The following is a 12,760-nucleotide window of genomic DNA, read 5'->3' on the forward strand; positions in this document are numbered from 1 at the left end:
TGCTCTATAAACGGTTTTAACATCCGTACATGTAGGAATACCAGTCACAAAATTTCAGCAGGCTTAAAGGCACCTGATAAAGCCTAATTAAAAGCAGCAAACTGCTATAAAAGCCACCACTATAGGCAACTTATTGATCTAAGCTCAAGTGCATATTGCCCGCAAGTGTCAAAAATGAGGCGGGCATTGCAGTTGGAGAGAAAACAACAAGAACAGCCGTTGAAAAATCTTTTACTATGGTATAACTTGTGCACACTAAAGTACAAAACTGCGAGACAAGACAACCCATCTTCAGCATTGTAAAAAATATTGTACGGTATCAGCTATTGCATAGCTCAGTTCCACCAGCACTGCAACAAGCGGAGGTACAAGGCAGGCACTTGGAATTTTTGTGACAGTAACCACCAGCCATGTAAATCACCATAAGACCTGTTAAATACAATTTCACCAGGAACAAAACTGAGCTCGAACAAGTGCATAAGGCACTTATATGCCAGGCGTCATCGCCAATCATTTCTGATGGTTCTTTCTAAATTGTCCCACGATTCAAAGTTGAGTAATTGCTCGAGTAAAAGATGGCATTGCATCAGAATAAAATGTCTTCTCAATGGGGAATGACATGAGGCCTGTTTGGCGACAGCCCATCCATTTGAGCTAGGCTTGTGCTGTTGCTCCACACCACAGTGCGCCGCCCACGGAATCATGCTTGGCTCCAGACACTTTGCTGAAGAAGCTAACCTCCTCCCTCACCCGCAGTACGCCGAGGGCAGCCGTCATGAGGGCCTCCTTAAACTTGACGAGTTGATCTTCTGGCACAGTGACTGTTATGTCTTGACCTTTGAGCATATTGGTCAGTTCGGCAACGAGCAACAGGTTACGGGCGCCACCACCTGTCACTAACATCCTGCAGGGCCCTGGATACTTGGCACCAACCTTGTTCTTCACTGTACACACTGTCGCCACCACTTGGTTACAGATGTGCGCAGTGAATGTCCGCAAGGCATCGGGTGCTGCCAGGTCACGGGCAGATATCAGTGGGTACAGGATTTCAGGGCCAAAGTCGACACCAAGAGATTTCGGCAGTGGTTTCTTGTAATAGGTGAAACCGTCAAGATCCTTAAGTAGTCTGGCATTGACAGTTCCCGAGGCTGCTATCTTCCCTTCGTCATCATAAGTTCGACCTTCCTGTTCAGCGAGGAGGTTCAAAAGCTGGTTGGCAGGACAGACATCAACTGCAAAGCTGTCTTCGTTGCCTTTGCCAACATATGTCAGGCAGGCCATGCCACCTATGTTGAGGAAATACTGGTATTCACTGCCAAAGAGCTTCCTCTCTGCGGCCAGAGAGAATGGGGAGCCTTGGCCTTCCAGAGCGACGTCAACCGACCTGAAGTCGCTGACAGTGGGCAGCCCAGTCACGGCGGCAACAGCAGCACCATCCCCAACTTGCGTAGTTGTCAGCTGTCCAGGTAGGTGGAACACAGTGTGGCCATGGCAGGCCACCAAGTCAACCTTCCCCTGAAGCTGCTTGTCACGAATGAAGATGTTGATGCAGTCCCCGAGGTAACGGCCGTATTCTGTGTGGAACAGCTGATATTCCCGTGCATTCATGGAGACGGCATGCTGGAGCTTGTTTGCCCAGTATTTACCGTAAGGCTGGCAAATGGTGTGTTCTATTTTGTACTTCCACGTGTCGCCCGTGACTTGAAAAGTTACATAGATGATGTCGAGGCCGTCGAGCGAACTGCCGCTCATGACCCCGATGACCCTGTAATCAGGCATGCCTTGTCTTCCGTGACTTCACAGCAGCACAGGTCTGCAAGTTAAAACACGCCGCATTTAGCACTCAACTCACTGCCTTGCGCGCAGTAGCAGAATCGGAGAACAGCTTCTGATCAGTGTGCAGGAAAAACTGCGAGATGCAGACAGCGGAAATTTAACCTACTTTCGGCAAGGTCCACGCCCACAACGAGTGCGCAACATACGACTAGCATTACGGAAGCGCAAGCCTGATTCAATTTCTTTTCTAATCCTAAAAGCCAAATTACCGGTGCAAAGTTTGTTCGCAACACAAAGCTGTTTTACGTAATATTGTCTTAACGATTTGCACAGACGGCCACGTAGTTGAACACAAAATGACAAGTAAAGTTAGTGGCATGTCAACAGCCTCGCTGTACTTGTTCTGACTAGAAATGCTAAGAAAAACAGGGCAACATAGAATAGCAAGACAGGTGGGCAGCGTTAAAAAGACATCAAAATATAATTTTCAGGCCGCTGTCCCGCAACCGGCATTGCGGTTGCTGACTGGTTACGTAAGCCAATAGAATTTTACGGAAACGCCGCATCAACTGTAACTATCGACGCCTAAACTGTCTGTCCTTGACCTTGTCTGATATAGCGTACCGTGAAGCAACTGAAAGCCGAATCATGCGCTGAATGCCAGAGTACTTGCAGGCAGCGGAGCTCACCCGGGAACAAATGCACAACAATACAAGATCTGGCAGATGGCGCCAACATCGGCAATGGAGTGATGTCGATGGCGTTGCAGAGGAGACGAAAACGGAACCATTGCAATGAAACGTGTATGAGGATTTAACGTCCCAAAGCGACTTAGGCTATGAGGAACGCCGTAGTGAAGGGATCCGGAAATTTCGACCACCAGGGGTCCTTTAATGTTCACTGTCATTGCACAGTACACGGTAGCATTTCACCTCCATCGAAATGCGACCGCCGCGGCCGGGATTTCAAGGCGGCGGAGAAGACCAAGCTCGAAGGGATCATCCGCAGAAGTGTCAAGCAGGATGTGGGTTTACCCATTCGTACCCCCACTGCAAAACTACTAGAACTAGGCCTCCACAGTACCCTGGATGAAACTGTAAAAGCCGTGGAAATCTCGCAGTACGAAAGGTTGTCGAGAAGTGTCACAGGCAGGAAGATCCTAGCGAGGCGAGGAATAAACTACAAGAGTCAGCGAGACCACAAAGTGGACATTATTAAAAGCGTGCGTGATAGGCTAATGATCCCGCCACTACCCAAAAACTTGCATCCCGTCCACCACAAGGATCGCAGCGAGAAATGGGCTGAAGCCCTCGGCAGGCGTTTCAAAACTATCCGTTAGAAGGCGTGGCCTACGTGGACACAGCTATTTGCGGGAAGGGGAGAATGGTGACAGCGGTAGTTAGCGCCGAAACACTTCGCCGAGTCGGCGAGACTCTCCTGGCCAGCTCTGCTGCTGACCAGCGCCGGATAATTATACCGACGCCTTGAAGCGGATAGCCCTCCAAGGACTGTCCTCTGCCATTTAAAGACAACCCCCTAAGGGTTGCCTCATGCCACGTAAGGGGAGGCAGGGTTTGCCCCCGCTGCATTGCTTGGCAATAAATGTTTCAACCACCACCACCACCTCGATCACGTAGGGCAGTCCCGAAATTGCGGAAGAAGCCGCCATCGCGCTCGCAATAGCGGGCACGGGGGCGTCAACGATAGTCGGTGAGATTACAGCGATGAACCTTGCCAGGGGAAGGGTCTCCCCCCTGACGAACGGAATCGCAAAATTCACATAGGCTGGACACCTGCACACGCATCCCTGGCTGGAAATGAAGCAGCTCATGAACTGGTTCGAGGTCTTGCTTTCCAAGCCAGTGGGCGTACCGAGGGGGCTTCACAGACAGGGATCGTCTTGTTTGTTAGAGATAGATCACACAATATTGCAGACTGGATAGAGCTAAGTACCCCCCGGCTGATAGATCAACTGTCAAAGAGACAGGTCACCTATTGGCGCCGTCTCCAAACTCATACATTACAGAACCCGGTTATGTGTAGTTTTATTATCCGGGACAATATTCAAATTAGTGCAAGCTCTGTAACGACAAAGCGGATCTCAATCATATTCTTTGGAAATGCCCTCTTGCCCCCCAAGAGGGAAAAAAAATAAAGTCGCTTGACCAATGGGAGGCTGTTCTGCACAGCTCCGATCCGGAGATTCAGACAAAGGTCGTCCAACTGGCCGAAGACGCCGCCAGGAGCCAAGGCCTTCTGGCCGTCGTTTAGACGTGGGGCCTAAAGACCCTCTTCTAACTGTAGGAAATACAAGTTTTGCAATCTAATCCAATACAACGTTTCGGTGCTACGTCTTAATTTTAATTTGTTTGTGTATTGTTTGAGCTGAGCATACGTAAAGAATGTCGAATATACTAGTCTGGCCGGACTGCACGTTACTTGCCGTTCCTCGTGCATACTCTTGCTGCCTCAGTTTCAAGGTCTCGACGTGTCCCATTTTTAGTTATTTTCTAATCGTTTGCGTCACATTACGTATGACGCCGTGAGTAACCAGCCTACTCGCTTGACAGTTTTTTTTTGTATAAAACAATGATGGCGTGTGCTTTCCGTTCGTTTAGCAATAACAAAATATAGTTAATGCACGAGGTAACGGTGACGAGTTGAGGGAGCCGCTTGACCTGTGCCGAATATATCATCTTCCGACACGTTTTGGACGTTCCAGCTGGTAAGGTTAACCCAGAGCTTAACAAAAGTGAAAAGAAAACTGGTACATCATTTGTGATGGTGAAAGAAATGCATAAGGCTAGCGGCAACCGCCACTAGCAATTAAGAGTACTATTACCACGTGATTAGTTCCGGTGGTTTCTGAAATTTTCAAGAACTCAATGAGCGTTAACAGAACGGCGTGCTACACGCGCGCACCTGCGCGCCTCGATATCCGGAAAAAAGCCCTTGCTATAGAAAGTCCTTCATACCAGTCAAATTAATGGCTGTCAAGGTACACGCTTAATTAGCTGGTAATACAACCGCGGCTGCTGCTGCGGCCTTGCTGACCACACAGCGTTGAGTGGTGAATTAAATATGAGCACTGAACATGCAGTGAGCGAACAGGCATTGTGCTCAGCGCAAGAAAACGATTTCCGCACGGAGGGAGTGCTACTTGATCGAAATTAAGCCTGCAAGAATTTTTTTGTTTGCATTTGTCGTACCAAATTACGGCTAAATCACGTGTCTCCGTTGGAAGAGAAATTTCATAAAATAATTTCAAACAACTGACTAATGAGCAATAAAACAAATATTCTGCATTCGAAGATCGCTAAGAAAATTGCCGTAAGCGTAAACGTCTTTGTAAGAGACGAGCGATATGCGATCGGTACACTACAACTTCAGTTTGAACTCTCGCCAACCTTCGGATCACGAACGAAATAATGCAGGTGTAACATAATTATGATTGCCAAGTTCATAAAACCAATTCGGTATTAAAATTTTAGTACTAATCGGTGCCGAAAATTAAAAAAAAATATCTTCAGTAGCCGGAATCACTCCGAGGAAAAAGACCGCGGCATAATGGCAGCTCTCGGGAGTAGAGAAAACACCACTTATATGGTAGGAGGTCTCAGAAAATACAGCACCCGCCATTTTGTGCTACTGGTAGGCTGCAGTGCGCACATGGTCAGCTGTTGCCACGGCAGCGGCGTTAACAGTGTTGGATCCTGCAGCACAATATGGCGCTCAAGCGAAGCACTTTGAAATGGAACGCTGGTGTATTCGTGCACGATTTCGTGCTGTATTCGAGTATCACCACATTAGCACGCAGTCAGCGACTTCTTCCCAAAAAATGAGTGAGAAAGTACTTTTACTTTTCGTTAAAGCAACGGCACCAAAGTTGTGCCACGATCTTGTATATGCCTGTTCAAATTTGACGCAGAAATAATTTGGATCTTGTGCGTGAATGAGGCCATATCTCATGTCACTCGTGTCTCTCTCAGCGTGGAATTACGAACACTGCTTATTGGTCCTGAAAGTTGGCACACAGACTACCAAATTGGAAACGTGCACACCGCGTCCCTCTGACCGGCACCACGAACCAGATGTTTAAGCGTTTAACAGCAAGGAAACTCTATCCCGTCCTATTTGTAACTTGAACGAGTGAGTGAGTGAGTGAGTGAGTGAGTGAGTGAGTGAGTGAGTGAGTGAGTGAGTGAGTGAGTGAGTGAGTGAGTGAGTGAGTGAGTGAGTGAGTGAGTGAGCGTGCGAGCGTGCGAGTCGAGGCTAACTTCTCTCGTCCCTTACCGCCACCCACAAGCTATTGAAATTATGACAAACGGTTGAACTATGAACGTATGCAGAGACGAATTTACAACTGTCGCATTGCTGGTTAAAGCGTACCAAAGGATTCGTTCGTATACTAATTTCTCTGGAGATACTGCATGCTCAAACCTGCAGCGGGCAACTTTGCTCGGCTTTGGCCCTCTTAACTATAGCTTAAAGTGTTTATAATCTGTCTATTTTTCTCGCATTACTCAGGACGTAGTATAGTGTACAGCCTTTGTCAAAAGTTTGGAGCCCAGGGGGTTTGCTTCTGAAGCACACTGTCTGGTTCGTAATGCAGCTCCAGCGCTCAAAATTTGCTGAAGGTAAGAAGATTTCTGGTCCTGCCTCCTCCGATGGGTAGGACTACCACGAATGTGACAGGAGTCCCACTGCGAGGCTTAGAAGCAAACCCCCTGGGCTCTAAACTTTTGACAAAGACTGTACAAAACGTCAGGCGGGAGGAAGCTACAGTCAGGTGAATGCTCCTGCCACTATATTGAGAGAAGGCATAGAAGTTTTCGACGAAGGGAAGGGAAGGGAAAACTTTATTTACACTAATGGTTTTTCCTGCGGTTTGGGGGCATCTTCAGAGACGTCTTGGTTCTACCCCCAGGAGCCTTCTCTGTCGAAGTCGTCCGCCTCTAATCAGTGGTCGGTTGCCCTCAGTCCAGGGCTCCGCTGGCCACTGCCGCCCGTTGAGCTCGCTGTACCAGACCTTGTTGGTCTTCGCAGCGGTCGCTGGACAGCAGAGTCTTCCACTGCTCCGCACTCGGGTTTTGTATTTTGGGGACCACGTCTATGTTTTGGCAGGCCCATGTGATGTGGTATAGTGTAGGTTTTTCGTCGCACCAGGGACATTTGTTCGTGTATATCGTAGGGTGCATTTTGTTTAGTATATGTAGGTTTGGGAAAGAGCCTGTTTGGAATTGTCACCAAGTGACAGCTTCCTCTCTGCTGAGAGATTTGTGCGGTGGGGGATATCGCATTCTTCTGCCTCTAAGTTCTATCGAAGTCGAATGAAGTTCGAACGAAGCTATTGAAGCAGGAACAAGTCAAAATAAAATATTTCAGGTGAAAGGAAGTGATTTTTCAAGTCGATGTCATGAAGACCCTTGCGAGGAATCGTTAGTGGATCCGGCCTGTACTGCATATCCAGCTTCTATTGTTTTTTCGTTGTTGTGTTCGCATTCCAGCTGCCGTATTTGCGTTTCATTTGGAGCTGATAGTACGTGTTGGGCTGTTTTATTACTTTTTTTGAAGGGGAGGGAACGGGGATTGATTGACAGGGGTGTCTGTTACAGCCAGCGTCGCCGCTTCGGCGGACGCGGTTGTTGCGACGCGCGTCTGTTCTTTCACTCTTTCCCCTCATAACTTTCAACTCTCCTCTGTCTGAACGTGGCAGCGGTTGTGGCACAGCAGGCCCGTGCAATTTCCTTTTCACCCTTCTTTCAGTTGCAGCAACAAGAACTGTTTTATTTGTCACTATAATATCCATTCTCTTGTATTTGTTCACTATATAACGATAAATGGCTCTTTAAAGACTGAACCATATATTAGTATAGTTCAATAACACGGTGTCAGTGAGGGGTGAGCACCTCGAGTGGAGGCAACAGCATTTGTTGCGGGTGTACACATAAAGTTAAATCTGCCGAGCATATCGGGTCGGGCACGCGTCTCGCAGCGTCTAAATCGGGCAGCGCGGACGACGTCAGAGGCTGGCTGACATCGCGTGCGTAAACAAGAGGCGGCCGGACGTTATTCCTGCCCTATTGGGGGCTCGCCCCCGCCGCGCCAGAAGGCAGCATGCAGCCAAGTGGCCTCGATCTTCGGCGTCGATCGGCGACTGCGGCGAGCTGTCATTCTGGCTCGGCGAGGCTAAACGCCTCAGCGGTGGACCCTCTGGGGCGGAGGCAATCAGGGACGCTGCAGGCTAAAGTCGGGCAGGCTCGCGGCGACGGCGTGGCGCTAATCGGAGCTCGCGCGGTCCCTAATCAGCTAAGGGGGCGGCGGCCGGGGGCCGACGCGCGCTCCACGTGCGAGCGCTCCGTGACGGAGCGCACGTAGTTCGGTTCAGCGCGGCGGAAGATAAGGGAGCGGTCGACCGGACGGGGACATCCGCGACCGCTCCCCTCCAACACGGCGTCGTATGTGCGCTGTACAGGCGGAGTGCGGCGTTGTGTATGGAACAACTCTCGCGCGTTCGTCGCTTTAGCTGATTCTGCTCGATTACGTCACCGCGCTTCGTCTGTGCGCATGCCCCGTCACATTGTTTCGCGCAAAAAGAAATAAAAAACTGGCATCACATACCCATGGCAATTGTGAAGGTTCGACATTTAGAGCCGCTGTGCGGAAGCCAGCGGCTGTGGCGCTTTGTTGCTGCGCAAGTGGTCGCGGGTGCGATCCCCGGGTGAAGCAAGCAGCAGCGTGGCGGCAGAAATGAAGCGCAGAGAACGACTGCGTATTGCAATTCTTACATCAATCCTGCGCATTAATTAAATTGAGAACGCTGTGGCGCGCTTGATAGCTCAGCTGCTGCATTGGCACGTCATTTTTTTTTTTGCCGTCATCTGTGAGGGGCTCAATTCCGTGACTCAAATGACGTCATGGTGAGCCGTAACTGAAAACTCCCACGTTCAAATGCTGCCCGGTGGAATAGTATATTTGTACCGCCGTGTTCTTCCATTGACTTAAAATTTCTGTTTGATTAGGTGAGATGGTTTTATCTGTTTTTGTCATTTCCCCGCCTGCTGTAAATATTTAAGGCTGTAAATACCCTCAGCCTGTTTCCCTCCCCTCACACCTCAGCTGACAGGAATGTGGTGTCGTGAAAGCGGCCTGGTTGTGTGATTTTGATGGCCTTGTCCCCCACATACACTAAAGAAGGCGGTTTAATAGTTTATTGTAGACGGAGCGCAAAAAAAAAAAGACGCAAGGACGGCACAGAACAAGATGGGTCCAGCGCTAGCTTTCAAATTTTTCAACTGGAAAAAAGTCACCACCTGGATTGCATAGGATGATGATTGTGAATTTTTATGGTGCAAAGGCATCTGCATCCAAAGAGTGCCATGGCACAAGGTATTTTTCGGCTTCTCAAGGAGCCGGAGACCCATTTCCCAAGCATTTCACCGCAAAGAAGCCGAGCATTAAGCAATGGAATGCTTGCACCCATTGTACCACCGGTGGTTATCCGGCGGCACTGGGGATCGAACCCGCATCTCACGCATGCTAGGCGGATTACATAGGCACCGAGCAACAATCAGTCGGTGAGCATGCGCATTGAACGAAAAGGGAAAATCAAGATGTACAATGCGTGGAAATGCAAAAACAGTGCCGAGGAAACATAAAAATTAAAAAAAGAAAACAGAGGAAGTGGAAAGGCAAGATAAAGATTAAAAAAAAAGAGTCACTGTTGCAATGAAGCGTCAAAAGGTGTCCAGGAAAAGATGAACCTGAAATATCAAAAGACCAACAATTAATACGGCTATAAGAAAAGTAAAGCTGTAAAAACAAGTTAAGAGCTAGAGTGAGTACAAAAATGAAAACGCTAAGAATAAAACAGGTGTACACAAAACACACACAAAACAAACTTGTGCTTTAAAAGGGACTGAAAAGACAAAGAGAATGGATTTGAAATTGCAGTGCATGTGAATAACAAGAGGTTTAAAAGCCTATAAAAATACGCAAACAGTTGAAAATGTAAAGCTAGAAGTTCGGAACGGAAATGTAAAACTATTCAGAAAATTCAGACTGGATAGGACTGGATGATATAAGGCATAAGTGAAGCAAAGCTTGCAACAGCGCTAAACATCTTTACAGATGACCACCCAGAAATTCAACTCTGTCGTGTAAGTTAATGGAAAGTGCGCTGGCACACTTTGCCCGATCTTTCTAACAATATATGCCTCATAGACTCCGCATCCGGTTTTATCTTTAGGCGCGTGTTCTTTGTCTTTGGATAGCATATTTTCTTTCGCTTTGTTTCATGTGCTTAGCAATGGTCGGCAAGGTTGCTTCGTGATATGTTTTTTTTTCACGCATTGTCTGTATCCCTCCCCCTCTCGCCGAAGCAACGTCCTGTCTGCCCGATGTCGAAGACCGAAGATGATAGGCATGTTGCGCACTATGTTGGCGTTCTGACCTGCAGGCCCAACGGGCCCTGGTCGCGCGAGCCCGGGCGGCGGCCGACGCCACTGGGGTCCCGAGCTAGTGACCTCCGCCTAGTACTTGTGAGGGCTGGCCCCCTCTGGGTCAGATCATACCTAACCTCCTGAAGTGTATCTGTACATAAATGTTTTCCACCACCACCACTATGCAGTGAACTGCTTTTCATGATGATGGACGCAATCTGCTTGATTTTGTTTTTTTATAGTGCTGATTCTTAAGAGTTTGCATGGGGCCGAGAATAGAACTTCAACATCATACCTCGACGCCACCTATTTAAAATTGTGAAACCCTGTGGAAGTATGGTATGACCTGGACAGGTGTCTCGCCTTTGTTTTCTTTGTGTCCTGCATCATACGCTGATCATTTGAAACTTCCATTTTTTTTCTAAAAGGCTTTCACAGACAACTAATACCACGTCGGGGCGAATCCTGCGTCTTGCAGTCGGCCGATATGCCCTTGAATGCTAGTGCCCATCCGACGCTTGCAGAATTTTGTTAGGGCTCTGTGCAAACAAGAAGACACGATCCCTTAACAATCTTAGAGTGAGCGCTGTCAAAGGGCAATAAACACGTTCTGGCACATCCCTTTCATGCTATGGTTGGCGAAATTCAGTGAAATGTCTAAAAACTGGATGCGGACATCTGTAAGTAATTCCCAAGTGAATTTTCACCCGACACCCTGTTTGGAGAAAATACCCAGTGCTTCCTTCATATACGCCAACCTGCTTTCTTACATCAGACCAGCTTAAAATAGCAATTTAATCATCTTTATATCTGAACACTTTCTTGAAACAGGAAGGTCAGAAAGTTTGACTGGAATGCGCTTGAATGCGGTGGGGAGGAGAGGTGAGCTGGCTGCTCCTGGTATCTGTTGTGCACGCCGTCGTCCCATTTGCCGCTTCGGTGGCTAGACGATGGCTGTTGCGACGCCATCTTTTTGGGACTATATGTCGACCTCAACAACAGTCGCCGACGGAATTTTTCTAAGGGGTCTAGTAACCCTTCCTTCTTAAAACATTGTCATCCAAGACAATTTCTTTTAAACTTTCGTACCACGTGACCTTCCCATAGCCACACCGTATACAAGTCATTTCATCTCAAAGGTCAACGGCCGAGGTTTCAGAGACCCATCGGCTTTTTCAGGATCGCTAGTGAAGTGAAGTAGTGCTTCGCGCTAAAAAAAAACAAAAAAAAAACGGCGAAAATGCTGGGTGAAGGCTTCTTTTTTGTATTCTAAGAGCTTTCATTGCGCCAGTGGCGCCGACAGCGTGTAAATCTCGTTCAACACGCAGTTTCTGAAACAAATTGGGTCTCACTTGCTCGCTAAAAATAATGTTAAATCATTTAATGTTTCAATAAACCCATTAAGCTAAGAACGGTTGCTATAGCCCACTTTAATCGGGCGTAACTCAAGAACGAAGCAGCAAATGCCTTTCAAAGGAGCCCGTCCTGCAAATGGCGTCGACCGATTCCTTCCTTTCCCCCTTGACCGATCCCCTTGGGCCTGCTAGCGTGAAATCGCAGACAGAAACTGCGCATTTCCTTTCCTCAAAAACCATTTTTTCAGGTAAGGAAACGGTGCAGTATCTTTCTCACATCTCAGTGGGCACCTGAACCACCCCATAAGAGAAGGGACAAAGGAGAGAGTGGGACAAGAAAGTGGAGCCATAGTAGAGGTCTCCGGAATAATTTCGACCACCTGGCTGCATGCACTGACATCGCACAGCATACGGGCGTCTTTTCCGTTTCGCCCGTCGAAACGCGGCCGCCGCGGCCGGGTTCGAACCCAGGTACTCCTGTTCAGTAGCCGAGCGCTATAACCACTCGGCCACCGCGGCGGGCTGCTCGATGAACACCTGAAAATTGGTTTTCGGGGAATGAAAGGCGCAATAACTGTCTCACTTCTCTGTGGACGCACAAACAGCGGGGCGGGGAAGAAGGAAGGAAGGTAGGATTGAAAGAGAGAAAGAAGTGCCGCAGTGGAGAGGTCTGGACTACCCGCTGCGGTGGCTCAGTGGTTAGAGCGCTCGGCTACTGAGCAGAAGTACCCGGTTTCGATCCCGACCACGGTGGCCGCGTTTCGATAGAGGCGAAATGGAAAAGGCACCTGTGTGCTGTGCAATGTAAGTGCGCGTCAAAGAACCCCAGGTGGTCGAAATATACGCCGGAGCCCTCCACTACGGCGCGTATTTCTCTCTTCTTCTTTCACTCTCACCTTGAGCTCTTCCCTCAAGACGCGGTTAGGCGTCCACCAAGAAGTGAGACCGTAAACTGCTGGTAATGTAAAGGCTTTTAGCGCATTTACTTTACCAAGATGAACCAACTCGCCCAGCAGAACGTGTTACGTAAACTGCTGCTTCATTTCAGCGTCCCCCCCCCCCTTCCCCCTCCTTGAAAAAAATACCACTGTAATCTTCGGACCAATTTCTGCCACCTGGGCGTCTTCAACGTGCACCGACATCGGACAGCACACGGGCTCTTTTGGTGTTTCACCTGCATGGAAACGC

At 48.6% G+C, this 12,760-nt stretch overlaps 1 protein-coding gene and 1 pseudogene across 1 annotated transcript; one reads left to right on the forward strand and one right to left on the reverse strand.

Moving 5' to 3' along the window:
- Nucleotides 1-214: 214 nt before the first annotated feature.
- On the reverse strand, nucleotides 215-2,538 carry LOC149359028 (uncharacterized). Its single transcript, XM_089571202.1, has 2 exons — nucleotides 2,401-2,538; nucleotides 215-1,813 (listed from the first exon to the last, which is right to left on the reverse strand). The coding sequence occupies exon 2, from the start codon at nucleotides 1,777-1,779 to the stop codon at nucleotides 655-657; it is 1,125 nt and encodes a 374-aa protein (XP_089427328.1). The 5' UTR covers nucleotides 1,780-1,813; nucleotides 2,401-2,538; the 3' UTR covers nucleotides 215-654.
- On the forward strand, nucleotides 2,133-4,047 carry LOC149359029 (uncharacterized; annotated as a pseudogene).
- Nucleotides 4,048-12,760: the final 8,713 nt, after the last annotated feature.

This window comes from Amblyomma mixtum, chromosome 2 (assembly GCF_055824585.1).
Source record: "Amblyomma mixtum isolate Tamu chromosome 2, ASM5582458v1, whole genome shotgun sequence".
NCBI classification, from domain to species: domain Eukaryota; kingdom Metazoa; phylum Arthropoda; class Arachnida; order Ixodida; family Ixodidae; genus Amblyomma; species Amblyomma mixtum.